General features: G+C 31.3%; 3 protein-coding genes across 5 annotated transcripts in view; 1 reads left to right on the forward strand and 2 right to left on the reverse strand.

The window, feature by feature from the left end:
• Positions 1-621, reverse strand: part of LOC117178195 (DNA polymerase delta catalytic subunit) — a 14,212-nt gene extending 13,591 nt beyond the window's left edge. Inside the window, exon 1 of one of the 2 annotated variants that reach the window (XM_033369489.1) lies at positions 429-621. In XM_033369489.1, the coding sequence (XP_033225380.1) occupies positions 429-478 (50 nt within the window). In that variant the 5' untranslated portion in view covers positions 479-621. The remainder of the gene's footprint in view (positions 1-428) is intronic. The other variant, XM_033369490.1, reaches the window with a different exon arrangement.
• A 76-nt stretch (positions 622-697) lies between these two features.
• Positions 698-8,827, forward strand: LOC117178197 (ubiquitin carboxyl-terminal hydrolase 5). Its single transcript, XM_033369494.1, has 12 exons — positions 698-1,071; positions 1,153-1,278; positions 1,731-1,904; positions 2,012-2,118; positions 5,309-5,827; positions 5,903-5,974; positions 6,089-6,275; positions 6,385-6,537; positions 6,632-6,813; positions 6,899-7,284; positions 8,158-8,364; positions 8,529-8,827. Exons 1-12 carry the CDS (start codon positions 976-978, stop codon positions 8,702-8,704), a joined length of 2,385 nt encoding a protein of 794 aa, XP_033225385.1. The 5' UTR covers positions 698-975; the 3' UTR covers positions 8,705-8,827.
• A 32-nt stretch (positions 8,828-8,859) lies between these two features.
• Positions 8,860-21,690, reverse strand: LOC117178196 (unconventional myosin ID-like). 2 transcript variants are annotated; one of them, XM_033369492.1, is made up of 15 exons: positions 21,498-21,690; positions 17,561-17,667; positions 15,815-16,010; positions 15,496-15,715; positions 14,725-14,946; positions 14,437-14,640; positions 14,118-14,316; positions 13,847-14,016; positions 13,495-13,755; positions 11,837-12,081; positions 11,595-11,757; positions 11,175-11,507; positions 10,919-11,109; positions 10,588-10,836; positions 8,860-9,899 (listed from the first exon to the last, which is right to left on the reverse strand). In XM_033369492.1, exons 1-15 carry the CDS (start codon positions 21,584-21,586, stop codon positions 9,683-9,685), a joined length of 3,066 nt encoding a protein of 1,021 aa, XP_033225383.1. In that variant the 5' UTR covers positions 21,587-21,690; the 3' UTR covers positions 8,860-9,682. The 2 variants fall into 2 exon arrangements, with proteins under 2 accessions (XP_033225383.1, XP_033225384.1); XM_033369493.1 differs by lacking the exon at positions 17,561-17,667 and having other exon boundaries at positions 21,498-21,616.
• Between the last annotated feature and the right edge of the window lie 1,817 nt (positions 21,691-23,507).

Consider the following 23,507-nt stretch of genomic DNA (forward strand, 5'->3'; position numbering starts at 1 on the left):
TTTTATTTACAAAAAAAGTTCTTAGGTTCAAAAAAACATTCAGTAAACCGAAAAAGTGAGGTCGGTAATATAGGTATTTAGCTGTGTCACATGCCCTTAAGAGTATTAGACAAATAATATTTAATTATTAAACAATTACTATCTCCGTACATTTACCGATCTTACGCAAGAAATAACAAACACAAAAGTGAAATTTTGTGCGATGTTTTGTCAATTAAAAATATTGTATTGGTAAAAAATATAAAAAGTTTATAAACATAATTGTTAAACAATAGAGAAACTTACGTTTCAATAATTTTTCTTATATTTACCAGTATTTACAACAAAATCCATAAAAGCAATTAAATAAAAAGGGTGAAAAGCAAAGATATATTAGAGGTTATAATTTTAAACTCGACCGTTTTCAAGATTAAAGCAAACATACTCACCCAGATTTAACTTTTTTAGCCGGAGGACCCGTAAAACTTTTCCTATTCATGATTTTTTCACTCAAATTGCAATCACTTTTACAAAATATCACGAATACTCACAAGTTTTTCGTTCACCGAATTAAGCAATCGAACTTAATAATTGGAAAATATCCTCGTGTTTGGAGCAGTTTGGCGGGAACACGGTGCCACGGAAAAATAATTATTTTTGTCCTTTTTGTGACAATCGTTAAGGTAGATCTTCATTGCACAAAATTGAAATTTCTATAATCCAATCGAAAATCAGGACAATTTTGCAACGACAAATTGAACAGTATGGATAATTGAATAATTTGCAAATTTGCCTTTCGTGAGGTGTTGAGTTGTCGTTTTGTTGTCTCGGTTGTTTCCAGTTGTGTCCCGTCTTGTAATGTTGATTGTGACTGTATTAGGTTAGGTTTGGTTAGATTCTGTAAAGATCGGATTCAGTTAGATTCGCGTTCTGCAAAATTTTATATCAATTTCGTAGAATTTTATAGAATTTTTAGCTTTCCTCGAGAGCTAAATTATGGAAGAATTAGCGCAGAACCTAACAAAAATCAACGTTCCTAAAAGGGGTGATAAAATTTACAAGGACGAATGTGTTTACTCCTTTGATACTCCCGTAAGTATTTTGCTTTTAATTCGCAAAATTAATTTTAGTATTGCTTTTCATGGAAAATAATCCACTTCTTTTTTTTATCAGGAAAGTTCTACTGGCTTGTATGTCAGTCTCACCTCGTTTTTTGGCCTCGGCCAGGATCACGTTGAACGATATTTTCGTAATACTGAGAATGCTGTTTTTCTTCATATCTTGAAGACTAAGAGAGAGGTAAGAAATTTTACTACGATAATTAATTTGTAGGAGCCAAAAAAATACAAGTAAAAGTGTTTTCTTAAGTCTTGTAATTTAAATGTATGATTTTTAGTGGGAACTTATTATTAGAAGCAAACAAGCTAGCTATTCAAGTTTTACTGTTTGTGTAATTTATTAATCTTAAAAAGGATTCATAAAGCTGCGATTTCTCAATAGGAATTTGTCATTCATTATGTAAATTGTTGTAAATGATCAATATAAATACCGTTTTGCGGAGGTGAGTTCCAAAATTCTAAACACATTTTGATTGCAGATTTTTTTTTCTAAATAGATGGGTTTAATCTGAAGTAAAAAGATTAGAAACATAAAAAAAGTTCGAAACATATAAAATTGATTAAATACTCAAGAATTTAAAAAGTATCATTTTCCATTATTTGATAAGTATCTTAAAATTGGCATTTTTCCAGATTCCTACTGAAGATACAGATGGACCCGAGAAGAAAATCACGCGATTGGCAATAGGAACACCTGGGGGATTCAATCCTGATCAACAAAAGTACACGTACGATGAAAGTTACAAGATAATCATCCTACCAAACTTCACGTCTATATCCTATCCTAATGATAAATTGCCTGTGCAGGTACATCTCTTAATCAGTATTATTTTTAAATCCCCAACAAAGATTTAAGAATTGCATTAGCACAACTATTTATTTTTGAACAAAATTTTGTCTACACTTTTCATTAGGTGCAAGCGTCAGTTAAGGGGATTTTGCAAAGTGAATCTGCACTTAAGATTGCAGAACAGGAAGCATTGGCAGGGACTTGGGATGGTGAAGCTAAAGTTATATCAAAGTAAGTTTTGTTACTTATCAAATAAACAATTTCTAAATACTTAAAAGTCTACACCCAAAAACGTCTAAAAACATAATTTTGACTAGAAATCGGTTTTAATGATGAGTTATGATTTAAATGATATTTTTTCAGTTAAAATTTCTCGATATTAAAATTTCAGTTTATCATTTTATTGGTCATTTATGATTGGGAAAGTATTAGCTTTGTCCAAAATTTAGCACCATAGTTTTTCAACGAATTCCACGTTTTGAAACCCTCTGAATTCGAAAATCAAGTTTTTGCGATAGCCTCTGTCTTCAGTCCGGTCGTCCGTTAACATGATAAACAAATGACGAGTTCGTTAACCAGCTATTTTGGATACAAATCCAAAAAGTTAGAGAATTTTCAAAATTTTTGGGACCAGCTCTCTTTTATTTAAAATTTTTAAATACGGAAAGGAGTTTCAATAAAGAAGTATAATCTCACTTGGAACAAGGAATTTTTTACATGGAACAGAAATTTTTCAAAAGAATTATAATTCGGATTTAGAAGAAAGGAATTGGAAAAAATCCCTCTTCCAAAGAAGAAATATTTCTGAATTATAATAGAATTTTTTACATTGTTCGTTGCAAATTCATGTTTTCTTAGTTAAAAATTCCACTACTTGATTAAAAGTTTCTTTCGTTAAAAATTAAATTTTTTGGTTGATGATTGATCGTTTTAATCTAAAATTGACTTCTGGTTGAACATTTAACTACTTTGTTGAAACCCAATTAATTTTGTTCTGGTGAAAATTCAAGTATTTAGTTGAATATTGATATTTTCAATTAAAAAATTTAACTATTTGTTTGGAAATTTATGTACTTTGTGAAAAATTTGTATTTTTTGTCGAAAATTTAGTATTTATAGTTGAAAATTTATCTTCTTGGCATAAAATTGAACTGTTACTGTTGAAGATTCATCACTTTAGTTGAAAATTCATCGGTTTGGTTGAAAATTGATCTTCTCTAGTTTAATATTCAACAATGTGGAGGAAAAGATGTCTTTTTTAATTAAAAATTAAACTATTTCGTTGAAAATTCACGTATTTCATTAAAAAATCGATTTTTTTGTAGAAAATTAACCTTTTCTTTGAAAGTAATTGTTCTTGTTTAACAATTCTATTTTTATGTTAAAAATTCAAGTATATCAGTTAAATATTTATCATTGAATTGAAAATTCATCTTTTAGGTTAGAAATAAAATTATTTCGAGGAAAGTTAAACTCTTTTGTTAAAAATTAATTTTTTTGGTTGAAGATTTTAGTTTTTAAATTAATATTAATTTCTTTGGTCGAAAAGCGAGCTGTTTGAATGAAAACTATTTTTCTAATGATGTTTTTTTAATGTTTTTTTTTGGTTGAATAGTGCTTTTTTTTGGTTGAAAATTCGTCTTTCTTGATAGAAATTAATCTTCTTGGTTGAAAATTAATATTTTGGTCAAAAACTCAATTATTTTAGTTGAAGATTTATTATTTCAATTAAGAATTCCTTTGTCTGGTTTAAAATTCAATTATTCTAGTTAAATCAGTGCTGGACATTGAAATGCTCGCTGAAGGAGCGAAGCTCCTTTCTTCACGGGACACCCATCCATCCCACCAAGAACAAACCAAAAATCACAATTTGAAAATTCATCATTTTGTTTGGAAATGTAACTATTTTATTGAAAGTGAGTTTTTTGGTTGAAATTCATTTTTAACTGAAAATTTAACTCATTCCAATTAAAAATTCCATAGCTATAGTTAAAAATGGATCTATTTTTTTAAACATTAATTTGTTTAACTTGCAATTTAATTATTTGAGGTTTGGTTGACCATTTATATTTTTTTAGTAAAAATTAATTTTTTTTATTGAAAATTTAACTATTTCAGTTGAATATTCTTTGATTTAGTTATAAACCTTTATGTTTTATTTAAAATTATTACTGTTCCATTTTCGGTTGAAAATTCGTCTTCTTTAATTAAAAATTCATTTATTTCGTTAAACATTTATGTATTTTGTTGAAAAATTGAATTTTTTGCTGCATAATTAATCTTCTTATTTGAATATTAATCTTCTTGTTTAGAAATGCATCTTTTTGGTTAAAAATTCAAGTGTCCCCGTTAAATATTTATCAATTCAGTTGAAAATTCATCTTTTTGGTTTAAAATTTAACTATTCCAGTTGAAGAATAATAATTTTTTTGAAAATTCATCACTTTGGTTGAAAAATGAACTATTCCACTTCTTTTAAAAAATGGATATTTTTTAGTGGAAAATTTAAGTATTTTTTCAAAATAATTTTTTGTTGACCGGGAAATTTGAAAAACTTAACCGGGAAATGATCGGGAATTTAAAATCGTCCGTCGAATCGCCGACCTGTTAATGAAACTTCCTTTATAACTTGTGGTTGAAATTTTTTCTAAGCATGTGTAGGCTTTCTCAGCATAGAATTTCTGATTTTTGCCCATTATAAAATTACCTTTTTAATTTATGGCTTAAAAAATGTTCTGAGAATGTGCGGGCTTCTTTATTCTAAAATTACACTAGAGAAAAATTCGATTCAATACTAAGAAAACCCAAAAATACACTGAACAATTTTTCAATCACAATTTATAAATATAATTTCATTCAATACGAAAATTAAAAATTTGTTTAATTCGTTGTATTTTTAATATCGATTTTTGTTCTGCATTGTGTACTTTTGTCACTGGAAAGTTTTTAAGTACCTATCCGAAAAAAAATTTCTCCCGTTTCACAGGTGATAAGAATTTTTTCCGAAAACAAGGATGAATGAAATAGGAATCTTAGAAAATCATTAATTAAAATCCGAAAAATCGAGAGGAATTTTATTGTCCTCCAAAATTGTAGAAAAAATTTAAACTAAAAAAATTGCAAAGAAGAAAATGTTTAACCTTTTTTCGTGCGCGGGTAACTAACCTGAATATCTATCGATTTCAAAGAAATTATACTTTTTGAGGATCTCAATACGCTACTTTTTCGCCGTGTATCGATTTTGAATTTCAGAACTTTTTATTTCGTCGCTCGTGGTTAGTTTGGGGATTTTTAGGGTTCTATTAGATCTGTCGGGAGGAGTCATGGATGGGAGCTAGGTTTGGTTTTGGTTATTTGTGGATAGAGCAACAGTCTTAAATATTACCTATATAAGAAAGATTTAACCATAATATCTTTGCAGGTATGCTCACAATCTTGAACAGTTGGACAATGGGAAAAAGATTCCTCCAAGTGGTTGGAAATGTGAGAAATGCGAGATGACTCAAAATCTCTGGCTCAATTTAGTCGATGGTTCGATACTTTGTGGTCGTAAATTTTTCGATGGAAGTGGAGGAAACGATCACGCCGTGGAACATTATCGCAATACTAATTATCCATTAGCTGTTAAATTGGGAACTATTACGAAGGACGGAAAAGGCGACGTTTTTTCTTACGAAGAAGACGATATGGTTCTAGACCCCAATCTGATTCAACACTTGGCGCATTGGGGAATTAATATTACTCAAATGGAGAAAACTGAAAAATCGATGATTGAACTGGAATTGGATCTCAACCAGAAATTCGGTGACTGGGTAACGCTTCAAGAATCGTCTTCTAAAGTTCACGGTCCTGGATACACAGGACTCGTCAATCTAGGCAACTCTTGTTATCTTAATAGCGTCATGCAGACGATGTTTGTGATTCCAGATTTTGTCGATCGGTTCGTTTCATTTATTTTTCATTCTTTTACTTCCTAAGAATTTACCTTTTGGTTAAAAGAACTTTCATTCGACAGGTTTGTTAATAAATCAGAAGATATATTTAATCAAAGCGTACAGGATCCGCCTAATGATTTCAACGCTCAAATGTAAGTTGAAAAATATCTTTTTCATTGATTTATTTTTCTAAGATTTATTTCTGAGATTTATTTTTATTGATTCATTTATTTCTAAGGTTAAGTTTAAGTTCAATATTCTTTCAGGGCGAAATTAGGCGTTGGATTACTCTCTGGAAAATATTCTCAACCACCGAAGACTGAAGCAGAGGAGCCCCGGGGAATTCCGCCTCGCATGTTTAAAACTTTGATAGGACGTGGACATCAAGACTTTGCTTCGAATAGGCAACAAGATGCTCAGGAATTCTTTCTTCACTTGATCAACCTTTTAGAAGTACTTTTCATTTCTTCTTTTATTATATTAAAGCTAATAATGTTTATAGTGACAGATAATGATAATATATGATTTATTATATTAATGAATCATGCGTTTTTTCAAATAGCAAAACAGTCGTCATCTAGCAAATCCAGCGGAATGTTTTAAATTCAAAGTGGAAGAGCGTCATGAATGTAATAGCTCTAAGAAAGTTCAGTATACTACTCGTCCGGAATTTCTTCTCCCTTTACCAATGCCACTGGAAGCTGCAATAAACAAGGCAAATATTATATTTTGATTTTTGATCATTCCGTTGTTAAGAGGGTATAAAATTCTTTAATCTTTAGTTTTGATATAATTTCGTATTCCTACAGGAACAAGTTGCAGCCTACGAAGCTAAAAAAACCGAGGCTGAGAAAAAGAACCAAAAATTAGAATTCAGTGAGACTGTAAGACCGCGAATTAAACTTTCTTCCTGTTTGGAAGCCTTCGGCAGAAGTGAAACTATCGAACAATTTTACAGCACAGCTTTGAAAGAAATAACAACCGCTTCAAAGTAGGATTTCCCTTCCAAAATTCAACTCATTTTAATTTGATTTACTTTAATCCCTTTCTTTATTTACACAAATATGAACTTACAGAACTACGAGGCTTGCAAGCTTTCCGGATTACTTGTTAATCCACTTGAAGAAGTTCAACGTAAAAGAAGATTGGACGCCAATTAAACTAGACGTTGAAGTAGAAATGCCTGACGTGTTGGACTTGGGCTGGTTGCAAGCAAAAGGATTACAGCCTGGAGAGGAAACGTTACCAGAAGTAGCCGAAACTGAACACCCGCAGATTGTTCTCGACCCTGCAATAATCAATCATTTAAGTGAAATGGGATTTCCACCCGAGGCTTGTAAACGTGCCGCTTACTTCTCAGAAAATGGAGGAATTGAAGCTGCTGCTGCCTGGCTCATGCAGCACATCGCCGATGACAATATTGGGGACCCTTTTGTGCCACCTGGCTTAATGTCCAAGAAAGGTGAATATTTTTCATTTAAATGGCAAATCTATCATTATTTGCCTTCCACATTATAGGCATCGGACTCGATTTAGAAACTCAAAATAGTGACAGTAGTAGCATACATTTTGAAAACTAGTATCAAAATAGTGTCATGCCATTTTGCACGTATTAAATGGAGGTGTTAAATATTTTTTTAATTTAGTATACAATATACATATTTTATAAGATGGCTTTAAATACTTTCGAATCTTTTAAAATGCCCTAAAAGCTTTAAAATTCTTTAGTCATTTAATAACTCCTGAAACGTTATAATTTCCTTTGATATTCTATGAATCTCTTAGATATGGGGAAATCCCTAGAAATTCATTAAAATTTAATTAAATTTATTCCCTAAAGTATTCTAGAAATCGGTTGGAATCCCTCCACACCTTTTAAATGTCAATAATATTCTGGATACTTTTTTAATTCCTAATCATTTTTGTATTCTTTGGAATTTTCTAAAATCCTACGAAATTGTTTGAAAACTCTTGTCAATTTTGAAATCTTGTTACATTTCGTGAAATAGTTTAAAATAAAGTAATAATTTTTTAATTCCTTGCAATTTATTTTAAATTTTTTGAAATCTTACGAAATCATTTGAAATTTCTTTAAACTTTCGTTAACCGAACGAAATTCTTTTAAATCTTTTAAATTCTCTAGAATCCCTCTGAACCTTTTTAAAATATTATACGAAGAATTAAAGGCAAATTGAAAAAATAGATGAATTAGCTAGCAGTTTGAGAAAATAGTGGTAGCATTTGGATAATTTTTTCAAAATGAATAGACTTGAGTTTAAGTAAAAATGTAAACGATCTTAAAAAACGTTTGAAGAAAATGAAACATATTTTTTAGGGCAAAGTCCATTTGTACCCAGTGAGGAAGGTTTGGCAACTGTTACGAGCATGGGCTTCACCAAAGATCAAGCTACGAAAGCTTTGAAAGCTACAGACAATAATGTGGAACGTGCAGTTGATTGGATATTTAGTCATGCAGCTGATCTTGATGGAACAGCGATGGAGGTTCCAGAATCGAGGGAAACTTTCCGAAATGGAAGCAGCAGTAAGTTTTCCTGACTAAAGAATATCGGAAGGGATGATCACTCCTTAAATCCGGTGTACAAACACAAACCTTTGTGAAATCTTTTGATATATGTACATTCAAAAGGCGAGTGGTCAACTACTCAAGAATATTCTTGAATTTAAAAAAGGAAACTTTTTTTCTAGATTACAAATTGGTAGGCTTTATTTCACACATGGGAACATCGTCCATGGTTGGACACTATGTTTGCCATTTACTGAAGGAAGGTCGCTGGGTGATTTACAACGATGAAAAGGTTGCAGTTTCCGAAAATCCTCCAAAAGATTTAGGATACATTTACATGTACCAACGAATCGATTAACTATAGCTTTAAAAGTTGCCAGTTTTTGTATAAATAATTATTATATTTGCATTTAACAAAAAAAACAAACATTGTAATTCAATCAAGTTGCTGGTCAGACTGTTAACTGATTTTCCATTTTAATATAATCTTTTAAAATTAAATACAACAAATACTTTGTGTTAAATATTGTTATATTTTTCTTCTTTTCAACAATGGCACAAACTTTATTCAAATAGTTACAAATTTTTTACAATTAGGCACATTTTTTAAATACTCGTTGGTACGCGTTTATCAAAAGTTATTTAGAGAAAGAATCAACCATTCATTTTTCAATACTCTTAAGCGTAAGTACAATATTTAAGAATACCTGAAGCGCATTCCGGATGTCCCCTATTCATATTATGCTCTTCAACAATTTGGTAGAATATAAAAACTAAATTTCAACACTTCTGTGAAACATTCAATTAAAAAAACATAAAATCTGCTATATTAACCTAATTCCTCCATAAGTACGTCTATAAGTTCTACGATAAAGTCGATGTTTTAGAAAATGAATAACCGCCTAAACAAAAATCCGTTTCCTAATGAAGTATATAAGCACCTGAGAAATGACTTGAGACCACGGTTCCTTTCGAAAGCAGTCAAATACTTAACAATTATTACTGGAAGCTTCTTCAATATAAAAAATCAAAAATATTACGTACTCTTTTACACGCTGGAAGTCGACGATTACGGCATTTCTCGGTTGCATGCATATTTACAAAATAGCACATTATTAAAATATCAGTAACTAGCACACCGGGTTTCGATTTTCGGGTTATCGGATCTGTTTGTGCGCACAATCATTATTTAAAAAAATGTCAAGACTCAAATCAGTCACTTGTACATTGCAGTATAAACTGAAAAAATGCATGTTAAAAAGAACTCGATTCAGAGAATACGTATGAAATAAAAATACTCTGCGTTCGCTTTATTTTTACTTGCTTCACATAAAGACTATCTCGCCGTTTTTATTCTCATTCTGTCGTCAGTTCCTACTTCGATTATTCCTATAGATGGAGGAACAGCATAGATGATGTTATTGTCACCACTTTTGGTAAAAGTTGCCTCAACCATTTCTGGCATCACTTCAACACTTAATACTTTGCTTTTGTTGCCGAGCATACATTTAAATTTAGTAGCTATTGTTACTTGAAGATCACTCCGCCGCAATCTGCAGAATAAAAAAATAGGTTAAATACAGAAGGGTTAAATAAAAATTATTGAATTTAAAACACTATAGATTTGAAATTATCTAATTGACTAAGTTTTGACCTAAAATTATTCAATTTTGTATTAAAAATTATTTTGCCTTGATGCATAAATTAAACACTTATGAGAAATTTGAAACGAAACAATGTTGCATATTTTAATCTAAAACAATTGAATTTTAAATTCTTTTAAAAATGCAAAAATGCAAAAATGCGATGCGTAGGACTGTACTTTCTGACTAGAACATTTCTCGATTAATGCTGAAAAACTGATTATTATGCTAAATTATGCGGCGAAAATCGAATTATGCGTTGTAAAGATAAAAACACTTGAGGCATAAAATGCACTTTTAAATGTAAAACTCATATTGAACAGTTGTGCAAAGTCCAAAATGAAATTTTTTTATTTAATTTTTTTTTAAATTATCCAAAATAATTTGAAAGTTTTATACATATATAATATTGAGATATTCGACTACGCGATCCGTACAAACTAGAGGTCCCTTTCGAGACTTAGTAAAGTAACTTGAAGTAAAGATTCAAAATTACACTATAAAATTTTCCGTTGGAATTATAGCCAGTGCAAAGAATTTTAAAACAAACTTGTTCATCCTCACAATATTTCATATCATGCTTATGTATTTAACTTACTGGAAGTATGCATTACTTAAAATGCCGACGAGTTCCCCAACTCGATCTTCTTTCGATATTATTGAAATAATTAAATCGTTTCCACGATTTGAATGAATCGTGATTAGTTGATCTCGTCCGGGCGAAACACTCAGCCCAGTGATTTCGGAGATTTGCATTCTCTTCTTCATGCTTTTGAATTTCGTACAGTCTAATTTGTACACAGCCTGCTCGGTAACCAGCAAAACTCGGTCTGCTTGCTTGTTGTGCCTAAACAAATATTTATTAATGAATTTGTTGTTTTCTTTTTGCAAAGAGGTTTGTTTTTCTAGCTAAGGAAAGTGGTACGAACTTGTTCGTCTTTTTGACGAAAGCGCTGAATAGGATAGATTTGAAGTGATCCGTGTTTCTCAAGTTGTTGACAGAGGAGTTAAAAGTATCACTGTTGGGATTTTCTCGAGACTGTGATAAGTAATTTCCTTCCCAGGATCGGTCTTGTCCCCAGTAAGGTCGCCGTTTGCACAAAGCTGCTCCCGCTGTCATCTAAATTAAAAGAAATAGTAAAACATGTCGATATTGTAATTATGTGAAATATTTATTCTGCGTACTTTTATCCTGAGCTGAGACCACTCTTCTCTTGGAATATTCCTCAAAATCATCCAAGCTCTCCACCTTGCGAAGATCTTTCTCAAAAGTGGAATGCTCTGCCGAACAGCGAAACTGTCCCGAGGCCAGGGAAGATGCTTGCCATAGTCGCTCATCGACTTTGCGTTTTTGAATGTCTTTGCCAGTTCACTGATATAGTGGTAGAGTTTGTAGCGGCGATAATGTTGCATAATAGTAAGAGCAGCCTTCATCTTTTTGTAACGTCTACGATCCAAGTAACCTCGCCATTGTTTTTGAAGTAAGATCACAATTCCCGGAATAAGGTCGCTACGAGCCTGTAAAACAAAAGGCAAGCTTTATCCTGGTTTCAAGCTTAATAAGGCTCAAATCAAACCAATTTCTTCGGATTTAACAAGGCATACCTTTTCGAGTGCGAACAAAGTCCGAGGAGAACGAACGAATATTTTCGTGTTTCCGTATTGTACGTCGTCTTGGAATCCTCTTTCTTCCATGAGAGTTCGAACTCCATCTTTGTCACTGCCTCCTCTAAAATTTGGCCAGGTGTACTGCGAAATCATCTTGTACCTGAAAAAATAATTATAATAAAGCATAAAATAAACAATAAATATCAAATAGTTATTATCTATTTTAATTTGTTGCCAACCTCTTTAAAAATTTATCGTATCGCTGTCTGTAGACGAAACCAGCTCGCCTGACTAGAATATTTTCGACAAGACCTAAATACCGAACTTGATGGCTCACTCTCTCTTCATCGAAAACTACAGGAGATTTGACTTCGTTCGGTTTAATACATCTTACGTAAAATGGCTCTTTACTTGTTAAATTCTTTATCAAAGCAACCATAGAGTTTTTAAAGAGCGTTCCGGCTGTTAGAGGTCTTTTGGTTGTCTGTGAATTCAATATTAAATTCATTTTGGTATATGTAGTATTATGTAAATAAATTAGCAAAATTACATAGGCTGCATGATACAATGTTCATTCTAAAGTCGGGTTTCCGTATGGGCGACTGGAGTAGCGCTACTCAAATCGCGAATTTCAGTTTATGATTGCTTCTCACTGAATCTTATGAAACCCTTTCCTGATGCGCGAAACCCGACGCGCGACTGTAGGGACCCCAAGGGCGGCTATAAATCGCGGCGACTAGAGTCGACTATTACCAGCCGACGCGATTTGAGTATTCAAAATTGTGTGTACCGTCTATTTTCATTATGTATGATTTGGAAATTAATTTGCAATTTTTTGGGTTTTCGAAAATTCAGTAATTAAAAATTAGATTTTTTGACATTACTAATTCGATTTCTTTTCAAATCGAACGCTTCCAAATAGAATTTTTTTTGTGAAGAATTCGCTTTTCTAAATTAAAAATGATTGATTTCAATGAACATATAAGTATTCTCCATTTTTGGTAAAAAAATGATTATGGTTAAACTAAAATTCAAATTTTTGGTTGAAAGCTCATCTTTTTTGTTAGAAAAGTTAATCTCCTTGGTTAAAAATTCAAATGTTTGATAAAAAATGTATGCATTTTTTAAAAATTTATTTTTTGGTAGAAAATAAATTTGTTTAGTTAAACATGCAACTGTTTAGTTAAAAATTAATCTTTTCTTGGTTGAAAATTCGTCTTTTTTAGTTAAATTCAATTGCGTTTTATTTAAAACTAAAATATTTTTTGATGAAATATTAATTATTATATTATTCATTGAAAATTCATCTTTTCAGGTTGAAAATTCAATAGCTTGATTGACTTTTTTAAAGATTCATGGTTTTGGTTGGCGATGAACAATTTTAGGAGAAAATCTGTTTTGTTTGGAAATTGAACTAATTTGTTAAAACTTTCCTATTTTAGGGAACAAATTAATTTTTGCAACTGAAAATTTAAGTATTTAGATGAAAATGAACTTTTCTGTTGAAGCCGCTTGCCTCGAGACGCCCCATAAGAAACCCGTATGAATCACTAATCGTGCGACTTGTTTCGCGCGAATCAAGAACCGCGACTTCAGTCGCCCATACGGAAATCCGCCTTAAACAATAAAACACCAAATTTCCTCACATTATTTTTCACCACTGATTTAAAAAAAGGTATACAATACAGCAAGCTTCATTTTATATCACAATTCTACATGCCAAGAGTTTCAATTTAAGCCATCCCGAGGAAAATCGTACCAAAAGAAAACCTTCCAGGATAAGGGCCAAAAAGCCATATTTCTTCATTTTCATTAGTTTTTAACCAAGGACAAAAAGAAAAGAAACTCCTAAAAACGTGATAAAACTAGGAAGTAGTACAATGTAATTAAAATTAACCTTTGTAATATCTTGAGCACCTTCAGGCCACATACTGCAGATAATCGGATTCTTGCTTTTGAACAACAAGCGTTTAAAGTCTTGGAAAAGGGTATCTTTGTTCTTATCCAAAAATCCGTTTATGTTATAAACAACATCTCCAGCGTAGTGCTTTATTCTAAACTGAAATTTGTGCTTCAGTTCCTTGTCCATCGGCTTCAATTGTCGGGATGTATAATGTTTGTGACCGACGAGTTTTTGGTCCATAGCCTCAAGAAGCATCTGTAGAAGAAAAAAAGTTCAAATAAATAGGAAATTACTTCCTCTTTTAAAGTAGCTTTTTTCTCATTCTGTTCTATTATTCATTCTTTACCTCGTCGTTTACTTTTCCTACGCTTAAACAAGCTTCGTCCATGATTGATAACATTCCTTTATGGGATTGTTCCACTAAGTCACATATCACCTGATTGTTGAAATATTCTATATTCTGCCAAGCGATGCCTTCTTTTCTGTACTCTTCTTGCTCTTGTTTTAAAACCAATTCTGCAAAGAATTTTCGTTTAAAATATGAATAAATTACCTTAGAAATATTCATGTCAACTTAATAATATCAGTATATAAATATTCTTTAAATCGGTATTCACCAATGAAAAGCTGTTGTAGTTTCTCATTACAATAATTGATGCAGAACTGTTCGAAGCTGTTGGCGTCAAAAATTTCAAATCCATAAATGTCCAATACTCCTATTACCGTTCTGTATCGTTTGTAAACACCACTTGCATTTACATTGATGGTTTCGTTAATACGTTGCACGATCCAAGTGAAAAGTCTCTCGTAGACAGCCTGATTAAAATCGAATTTATTTCATTTAAAAGCCGAAAATTGAATATTTAAATATTAGTAATAATTCCTTTTTAAATTAAAAACTTTTAAAACTCCTTGATTATTCTAAAAAAATTTGACCTTTGCTAGAGCATCTCTCCCGTATTCAGCTTCGACCAAGGTGTGCGTTTTCTGCATTACTTCTCCTCCCGCTGCAATCACCCTTTGCGATAAGGCAGTATTGAGATCGTCTGAGTTAATTGATAGCAATTGGGCAGCGCTATTTAATGCATTTTTGTTGCCAATTACAACTACGTCCTCGCTAAGGTTGAACGTAATATTGCCCTGAAAAATTTGTCTACGTTGAACAACATTTCCAATTATCTAATATTTCAACGATTTATAAAAGAAAAATGCATAAATACTTACCAGATTTAAAACACCGGCAATGACCGTCCAAATTGTCTGTACCTCGTTCTGAGAAAATCCCAAGGTCGACATGGCACCTGTGACTTTTTTGTAATCAAACTTGTCAACGGTTGTGGCTTTAACATTATTGTTGTTGTCACCATGGCTTAAATAATTATAGACACTTGAATTCCTTTGTAATTGTAGCGATCGTAGTTCACTTTCACTACATCCATTCAGCAACTGCAACCAAATAGAAAAAATGTAAATCACTTAGTTAATAGGTTGGAACCTATTAGACATGAAACTAGCTTGAAAGCTAACTGATATTTTTTTCTTGTTTTTACATGTCTAATAAGTTTTCTAAATTAAAAAAAAAAGCGGTGAGCTGTCAGTAAATCAATAAGCCGTGAAATTATATAACAATAATAATAAACACTTTTCAATATTTGAAATGATAATCAAAAATTTGTCTAATTCCAATTCTGTTCGAGACGAGATCCTGACGTTTTGGGTCTTTCTACAAAACAATTTCTCCATATGATATATTTTTTGTATGGGTACTGGGCCCAAAGCGTGAAGATTTAAAACTTGGTATACATGAGTTTCTTAGGCCGCTAATTATAAATTTAAGGTCGAAATTACAAAATTCAGCCATTGAGGTGGCGATTTGATGGGAGCATCCACATTTTACATAAAATTTATCTGGGGCCAAAAATACCATTGTTATTTGAGATTATGCTTTATTCAATTAACCACCCTAACTAAGTTAATACAGTCTTCTCTACACACCTGATAAAAACAGTGAAAGTTTCGTTCTCCTCGTTGCTGATAGACAACCCTTGATTTTTCCAAAAGATAATTTGTAACATCGCCTCCAACTGGGTCGCCTTTGAAGTCGAAATTAATGTCCATGTACTTTCCGAATCGAGAGGAATTGTCATTTCTATTTGTCTTTGCGTTGCCAAAAGCCTCGAGAATGGAATTAGACTGTATGAGGATATTTTTCACTCTAAAATTGTGTGAATATTTAAAAACCGGAAATTAAATGTTAAGCAACTAAAATAAGAAGAAATAGGAAATTCAAGAATGAGTTGCAAATATTTCTTACCTTTCAATTTCCTGCTGACCACCGATGTTTGTCACAGCAGCGATATATTTCATTATGATCTTACTAGCCTCAGTTTTGCCAGAACCAGACTCTCCGCTAATTACTATACAAGTATCACGACCCTGCTGTTTCATCTCTCGGTGAACGGCATCCGCTATCGCGAAGATGTGTGGCGGATTCTCGAAAAGTTCTCTTCCTGAAACAATGAAAAATTATTAATGAAAAAATGAACAATGACATTTAGAAAGTACAATTTTACCTCAGGTTAATATTTTTTTTTAATTTAGTTTTTCAGTGAAATAAATTTTCTTTTATGGAAACTTCGGAAATTTAATTTATAATGCAAATTTTGGCGATAAATAATTTCCTGTTTCCTTTGAAACATTTATTTGAGAATACCTAGATAAACATAATAATTTTTTAAAAGAATTATTTGCCGGGAACATAATAAGAATATTTATAAAAGAAATCACAACTGCATTGAAGGTCAGTATAAAATAAGGCAATCCACAATATTCTTGACACGGATTTAACAATACCATATTGTTTTATGACTCACTTTTCACAGTGAGACACCAGTTAATTTTGTGACCTCATCTGAATTTCTTTTTAATGCAATTTTTGTGAAATTTTACTTGGGTTTAATAATGAGAATCGTGAATCAGAGAAATCTACCCACTGGGCACCGGGACATCCTAAAGACGTCCTTAGAATTGAAGTTTATGTCATGTGATTCGACTCTTTAGGAAATTTTTCGAGTCCTTTCATGTCTTTAAAAGATCCTCAGGGCATCCTCAAGATGTCCTCCACAAGACGCCTATACGACCACGTTAGGACTTGTATGTCCACTTGGTATCAATGAAAAACGATCTAAATTGAATAGTTTAAAATCCTGGCATATAAACTTTAACGATTTTAAATTGAAAACTTTTTTAAATAAAATATAAGTTTTTCTATAATTTACAAAAATGAAATAATTTAAAAATTGGGTATGTCATATAATAAACCACTTCAAAACAAATTAGTTTCAAAAGATTTTAAATTAAGGTTATATTTAACCAAAAAGTTTTAAAATACGTTTAATGTTTAATAATCATCTGAATTTAAATTTAGAAATGTTTTAAATTGAGAAACGATTAATTTCACTCGCTTGAAATGGGCAACTTCTAATATTTCCACCTGAAAAAGTTCAGCTTTTCAAATTTTAAGCAATACAAAATAATGCTTAATGTAATGATATAACTAATGCTCCATTTAAAAAAATACATAAAGGTGACATTTTAAAAACTCATTAATCTTAATCGATGAGGCATCAATTCCATTTGGAGACATTATCAGAATGATAAATTCAACCTGCCTGATTTTATCTTTATACACTATATTTCGATTGGATAAACTTAATGACTAATCATATTTCAATACGTTTATCATGCTCAGATCGACTAATGTGCTTATAATAGACATGCACAGACAACTGAGAGAAAATATTTGACATAATTCATAATCTTCTTCATATAAACGTGCAAGAATTACAATTCAAATAGAGATAGGAAACATTTTGAGACTGAAATGTAAACAATTTATTTTTAAATAAATAATTTTACCTATCTCAGGGAATTGAAAATTCTGTGTCTAGGTTCACTGCGAAATTTGATAAGCGTAGAACAAATATCATAGCTACCTAGTTTTTTCTCCTTCTTCTGACAAGAAACTATTCTGAGCTATTTAAAAATAAATATACTCTACCTTTGTATTTGTTGACATTATCTTCATCGTAGATATTAGAGCTTCTGTAAGGGTTAACGCTTACACAAACCTCGCCAATATACGTATAAATTTTCCCGCCATTGAATCTGTAACGGTAAAACGGGTAAAACTAACTCATAACATAAACAAAAACATAATATTGTATAGTAAATATATAAAAGAAAAAACTTAACATTTACTACAAGGTCTAAAAGACTAAATATTTATATTAAATACAAAAATGCTATAAAAATTCATAAGAAGAAAAGAAAAACATTAACTATTTGATTATCTTTCTAACCCAATAAAGTTTCTATGTTAAAAATGTGTCCATTTTTCTCCACCTGAAATATCGATAAATGATACCATTCAAGAACCTAAGATTGCAAGTTAACTGATTAGAGTTGAGACCTTGGCTGGAAAAACCTTCTGAAAATAATTACTGAGGAGATAAGCTTAAGGCGATATATTTGTGTCATTTTTTAAAAAAAATTTTAGCCTATTTTAAATATGCATTCAGTGGTGCATTCGAGGCCTGGTGGTCCCTGGCGCCGCCAGGGTATTTTTTGGAAGGCTTGGCGGCGCCAGGCCGTTTTCTTGTCAAATGAAAAATTTCTGTATGCAGTATTAAAAATTTAATTTCAAGACTTTATGGATTTTGTGTCAGCAATACGTTATAAAAATATGTTTATCGCAATGGATCATCGATTATATTATTATTCGGAATTTTCTGACTACAGTGACTCATGTTTGTGGGATTATTCCAACTTTTAAGAGAATTCTTTTGATAGAATTCATTTTAACTCACACAGATAATCTATGCTGAAGTAGCAGAATTATTTTTCACTCAAATATGCGGGTCTTAAAAGGGCCTAAGACGACACGTTTCTTACCGTATTTGTCGAACAAAAATGTTGATCATGTTATAAGTATTTGAATTTTAAAAATTGATAATGCAGATTTTCCAAAAATGGTTCAAACTTTTGTCTAAAGCATGTTATTTTTTAATATAATATAGGTATTTTATTTTTTCTTTCTGATTCTTCCAAAGTGAAAAAATAGCGGCGGGTTTTCTAAAATTATTCAGTCAATTTATTAAAAATTCCGCTCTTTTTTCTCTCTTGGTTTTTTTAGATTCGTCCTAATATGAAGAATACATTTCATGATATTCTGCCCTGTGTCCGCACCTCGGTGAGATATAAAATACTTATAATATCCTTTAAGATTTTTTTCAATAATAACATTTATGGCGTCATAAAAAAAGAAAAGAATAAATAATTGATACTCTCCACTTTTTCTACCTTGCGCGTATCCCCCCCCCCCCCCCCCCCCCCCCCCCCCCTAAACATTGCTAAAGCTATTAAATTAAGTCGTTTTTGGGTTTTCATCACAAAATAAAATCTTTTTGTTTGGAACAAAATAAATCTTTCAGGATTTTATAAGTATTTTCGCAAAAATCTCGAAAAGAAACCATTTTTTTTTTTCATATCTTGTGTAATTTTGGCAAAAAGTGTAATGTTCGTTTTTCAAACAACAATAAAATTATTTTTTTTCGCAAAAGCATGGGCCCAGGTTATAATATCATTAAATATAATCTTTACATTAGGGTTAATCTAGAAAAAACTGAAAAGAAAAAAACGGGGAAGTTTTGAATAAATCGGTTTTAAATAATTTGAGAAAAACCGAAATTATTTTTTCACTTTTGAAATTTATAAAAATTGTCTGACGAATTCCGAAAGTGAAATTCTATCAAACTCAGAAAGAAAAAGATTAATACCTGTATTGTAATAAAAAATATTACACGGTTAACACAAATATATTGACGAATTTGTAATCATCCGCGCTTTCAATTTAAAAAATTCAGACACTCATAACTTTCTAAACAAAAAATTTCGGCATATCGGTAAGATACGCTTCACCTTATTCCCTTGGAAAACCAACATATTATGTTATATATATATATATATTTAAATATAAAAAAAATATATATATAACGAATAACTTTGCAATGAGTAATTTGAGAATAAGATATTCTGAATGTACCATTTTTTCAGTTCTTGGTTTATGTAATTTGCTTAAAAAAGTTAAGAATTTGCCAAGTTCAAGGAACATAACTGAGGCACTGAAAACGAAATAACTGTTAGGAATGTACAAAGAAACAAATTTCATTTTGGTAAAAAGCGTGGTTATAGTTGAGGTGGTTGTTCAGAAATGAGTTTAACAACTGGATAAAGCCCATTTTGCTTTTTCTCCTTCTTACTAATAACAATTATGACGACGATTTAACGAATATATTGAAAGTATAGCTTATAAGAGCTACTTTTTTCTTGTTTTATCCGAATTTTTCATTTTGACTTATCTTATTTTCAAACAGCATATTGCAATTTTTTTTCCTTAAATTTGTTTTGTTGATGAAAAGTCATCAACAGCCATTTGATGCTATGTACCTACTTAGAAGGTCCAATATTTGTGGTGGGATTATACTCAAAAACTTTTAAATATCTGTATCATATGAACATTATCCAGATATTAATGAATTCGCAATAATTATTATAAATTACTAGGAACTTTGAAATGATTTTTATAATTCTTCTGGTAACTTTACACACATTTCAGAAACCAAGTCTCTAGGTGATTCTCTAAAGTTGCATCGCAAGTCAAAGTTTCTATGAAAGTAACGATATTTTTTTAAAATCTAATGAAATTCTAAATTGCAGATGCGAAATGTCTATGCGGGCTACACTAACAAATGCAATTCGAATGGACAAAAAATTGCCATTTCCAACCCGGTAAGAACAGAAGAATAGAGAAAAAATTAATATTGAAAAACTTAAGCGAAACAGTGAGTATTTTTTAATTTGTTTGAATGTGATAATTTTCCATCGGAAGAAGTGCATAACGAAAGAATAGGTTTATCTCCGAAACTAATTATTTTCTATCTCTATAATAATAAATTCATTTAATAATGTTGTGTAAGGAAAACAAAATTAATTTGTCTTTAAAGATAATTATAAACATATTATTTGACAATACTACAAATTATTTCTATTAACATAATTATTTTATATTTATAACTGATCGATTAAAAGGACTAGGTTTTTCGTATTCAAAGTGACATTATTCTCTGCCTTTCTATTCTTTCTTTTGCACTCCATTTTTTAATTCCTCTCAATACACGCTTCCATTATATTTTTCTAAGTCGATTAAAAAGAATGGATTTTGGTTTTTTTCTACTCCTTGATGGATTTTTCGATGGAGGAAAATTCACGTATTAATGGGAATTCAGATTATGAAGTTCTGTGAATTCTTCTCCTCTTACCGGGAAGCTTCTAAATTTAAATGCAGGCTCATAGTTCGTACATCATGCGTCAGAGACTCAGCGAAAACCTATTAAACTCAACGAGAAAAGCTCATTTCCTAAATAATTTTCATTTTAAACATATTTCCCTGATCCGAGCTAAGCGATTTGATTGATACAAGAAATTCAAAATGAGTCACCCATCGGCCGTCAAGGAAATGCCATTCGCATTGCGCATGTCAGTGTGAATTAATCTTTACTTGATTCTGTCATCACCGAGAAATGTACTAGTAGCAAAAAAACGTTGAAACGCAGCCGCAAAAAGAACCTCGGCCCTCTAAAACTCCCAATATTATTTTCAGGTCAAGTTTGTTTGTTCATTTGTAAATAAACGACTAAAAATTAGACCACGCCCTCTGGGCGATCGACAAAACGAACAGGTGGTTTATTGTACGGTCCACCTGTGCTTCTATTTTTTTTTTTGAAAATGAAGAAAATGCATGCGACAATAAAAAAAATTATTTTTTTAAGACTGGCGAATGCGTAAGGCATTATTCGTGGGTTGTTTCGCTTGTTATGCTTATCAACTTTTTTATGTCACGACTTGACATAATTTATACGAGGGGGTTCTAAATTTACCTGACTCTCAAATTTTCGACAACTTTCTCGAGGGTGATTTCGTCCAGGAGGACGAAATCTCCGATGCCAACACCCTCTTCTGCAGTCATAGCTTTCAGATGTTTCGGGTCTCACTTCCAGCCATTTATCACGAGAAAAACAGTAACTTGAAAAACTTCACTCACGCAATTACCTGTTTACCCGCGTCCCGCGTGCGACTGTCAACGAATACGAAATAGCACATTACATGCATAGCGGACAGCAGGGATGGGAAAGTAAAATACCCTAGGTCAAAGCTTACACGATTTAAATTACGTCTATATGGGACTTTACGTCTGCGTTACCGTTACCTTCTACAAACCAAAGATATCTTTTCACAAACTAAACCTTTGAAACTTTTCAGTAGACTTACACTTCAAGTAATTTTATTATATATTATTTTTAATAAAAATGTATGAGCGCAGACGACGCTTTTAAGTACATTCTTTAATATTTTGTAGCAAAATGAACATTGTGTTACATTTTTATTTTCTCTCAATTGCAGACGTTCAAAATTAGGCTTACTCCGTCGAATATATGGAAGCCTGGAGTATTTTTTGCCTCGGTTTCGATTTAGTTCACATGACTAATTTGTATAATTAACTATATTTTTACATTTGAAACCAAGCTCTTACGAACACCGGTACTGGAATTTCAAAATAGTGAGGTTATGCAGGGCCACCATCTTGTTTCGCAATTTATCAGGCATTTTACTTGTTTTCTGCGTAAAATACTTCAACTTAGGTATTTTACAACAAACATCTCAAGTTACGAGAAACTGCACAACCCTGACGGACCGTCACTCGCCAGTGACGGAACTTGTCAAAGATGTTATGATGTGTTATACCAGACTTTCACTTTGGGTAATTTCAAATAACATAGATTGATGCCATTTAAAAAACAATGGAATGAGGAATCGCAATTGGAAATTATTTTCCTAATTAATATTTTATTAACCATTTTAGAGTAATTACGAAATTTTTCGTATTGAAAATCCTTGAAATCATTTTTTTAATAGGTACCTAAACCATACGCGAATGGTGACGCGGGCGCGCCCGCTCTTAAGGTTCAGGCATCCAATGGAATAAAATGATGTTCTACTTTCAAAAATCAATGGTAATTTGCACTCTAAAAATTTTGATGCACAGCAACTTATATAATTATGAGGAATCTAGTATTTGAATGAAAGGTAATTTGTAGGAAAATGGTTGAAAAAAGGTAGACTTACATACTAGTTTACATCTGTATGCATTTATATTTTATTTTAAAGATTGGCAACACTTGCGTTAAATTTGAAGATCGTGAAATTTTTGACAGACGTGTGTAAATGTATATTATCTGAACCACCTTAAAATAAATAGAAAACTACAATCCTTTTTTCATATATTTTTCTCTATTTCGCGTTGTTATGCTAAGAATAGGATTTCTGTTACAATAAATAAAAACAAAATTATGAGTCCTATTGAAAAGTGGTTAAAAGGAATTTTGTAGGATTTTTCAAAAGCTATAGTTTCTCTTTAAGACTTTGCTCGTATTTCGCGTCATTTGGTTCAAAATTTAAATGTTGTGGGGTCTAATTTCGGACAATTCTAATACTTTCTCAATCATAAATTATGAGAATGTAATAAATTATTATGAATTTGTATCTCTTTTTTGGGCGAATAACTTTTTCTATCAAAATGTTTTCATACCTTTTGTCGTTTTTTCACAAACTTTTCATTTCTGTTTTTAATGACATTTTTATTATTAAAAGGAAAACGATGTGTCCTGTCAAAAAGTGATTCATAACAAATTTGTAGATCTTTTACGGTTAAATAATTTTTGTTTCCTAACTTGTGTCGTTTTAACGAATTTGTAGATCTTTTTGGGATCACATTCTTGTAAAATCATCATGGAATTTTGAATTTTTTTATTTTTCAAAGAAAATCCAAAAAGTTATTATGATCATATTGTAGGGCTTTCAAAAATCAATGTTTGTCTTTCTTTTTTTTT

The sequence above is a fragment of the Belonocnema kinseyi genome, chromosome 8 (genome assembly GCF_010883055.1).
Source record: "Belonocnema kinseyi isolate 2016_QV_RU_SX_M_011 chromosome 8, B_treatae_v1, whole genome shotgun sequence".
Lineage (NCBI taxonomy): Eukaryota > Metazoa > Arthropoda > Insecta > Hymenoptera > Cynipidae > Belonocnema > Belonocnema kinseyi.

Bases quoted from the DNA above. Each gene is read 5' to 3' on its own strand.
- LOC117178197 (XM_033369494.1), top strand. From the start codon at position 976: ATGGAAGAATTAGCGCAGAACCTAACAAAAATCAACGTTCCTAAAAGG. The intron at 2,119-5,308 runs GTAAGTTTTGTT...ATATCTTTGCAG, and splicing joins GAAGCTAAAGTTATATCAAA to GTATGCTCACAATCTTGAAC. The intron at 5,975-6,088 runs GTAAGTTGAAAA...ATATTCTTTCAG, and splicing joins AATGATTTCAACGCTCAAAT to GGCGAAATTAGGCGTTGGAT.
- LOC117178196 (XM_033369492.1), bottom strand. From the start codon at position 21,586: ATGACTGCAGAAGAGGGTGTTGGCATCGGAGATTTCGTCCTCCTGGAC. The intron at 11,508-11,594 runs GTATGCCTTGTT...TTTGTTTTACAG, and splicing joins CTTTGTTCGCACTCGAAAAG to GCTCGTAGCGACCTTATTCC. The intron at 11,110-11,174 runs GTACGCAGAATA...CTTTTAATTTAG, and splicing joins GGTCTCAGCTCAGGATAAAA to ATGACAGCGGGAGCAGCTTT.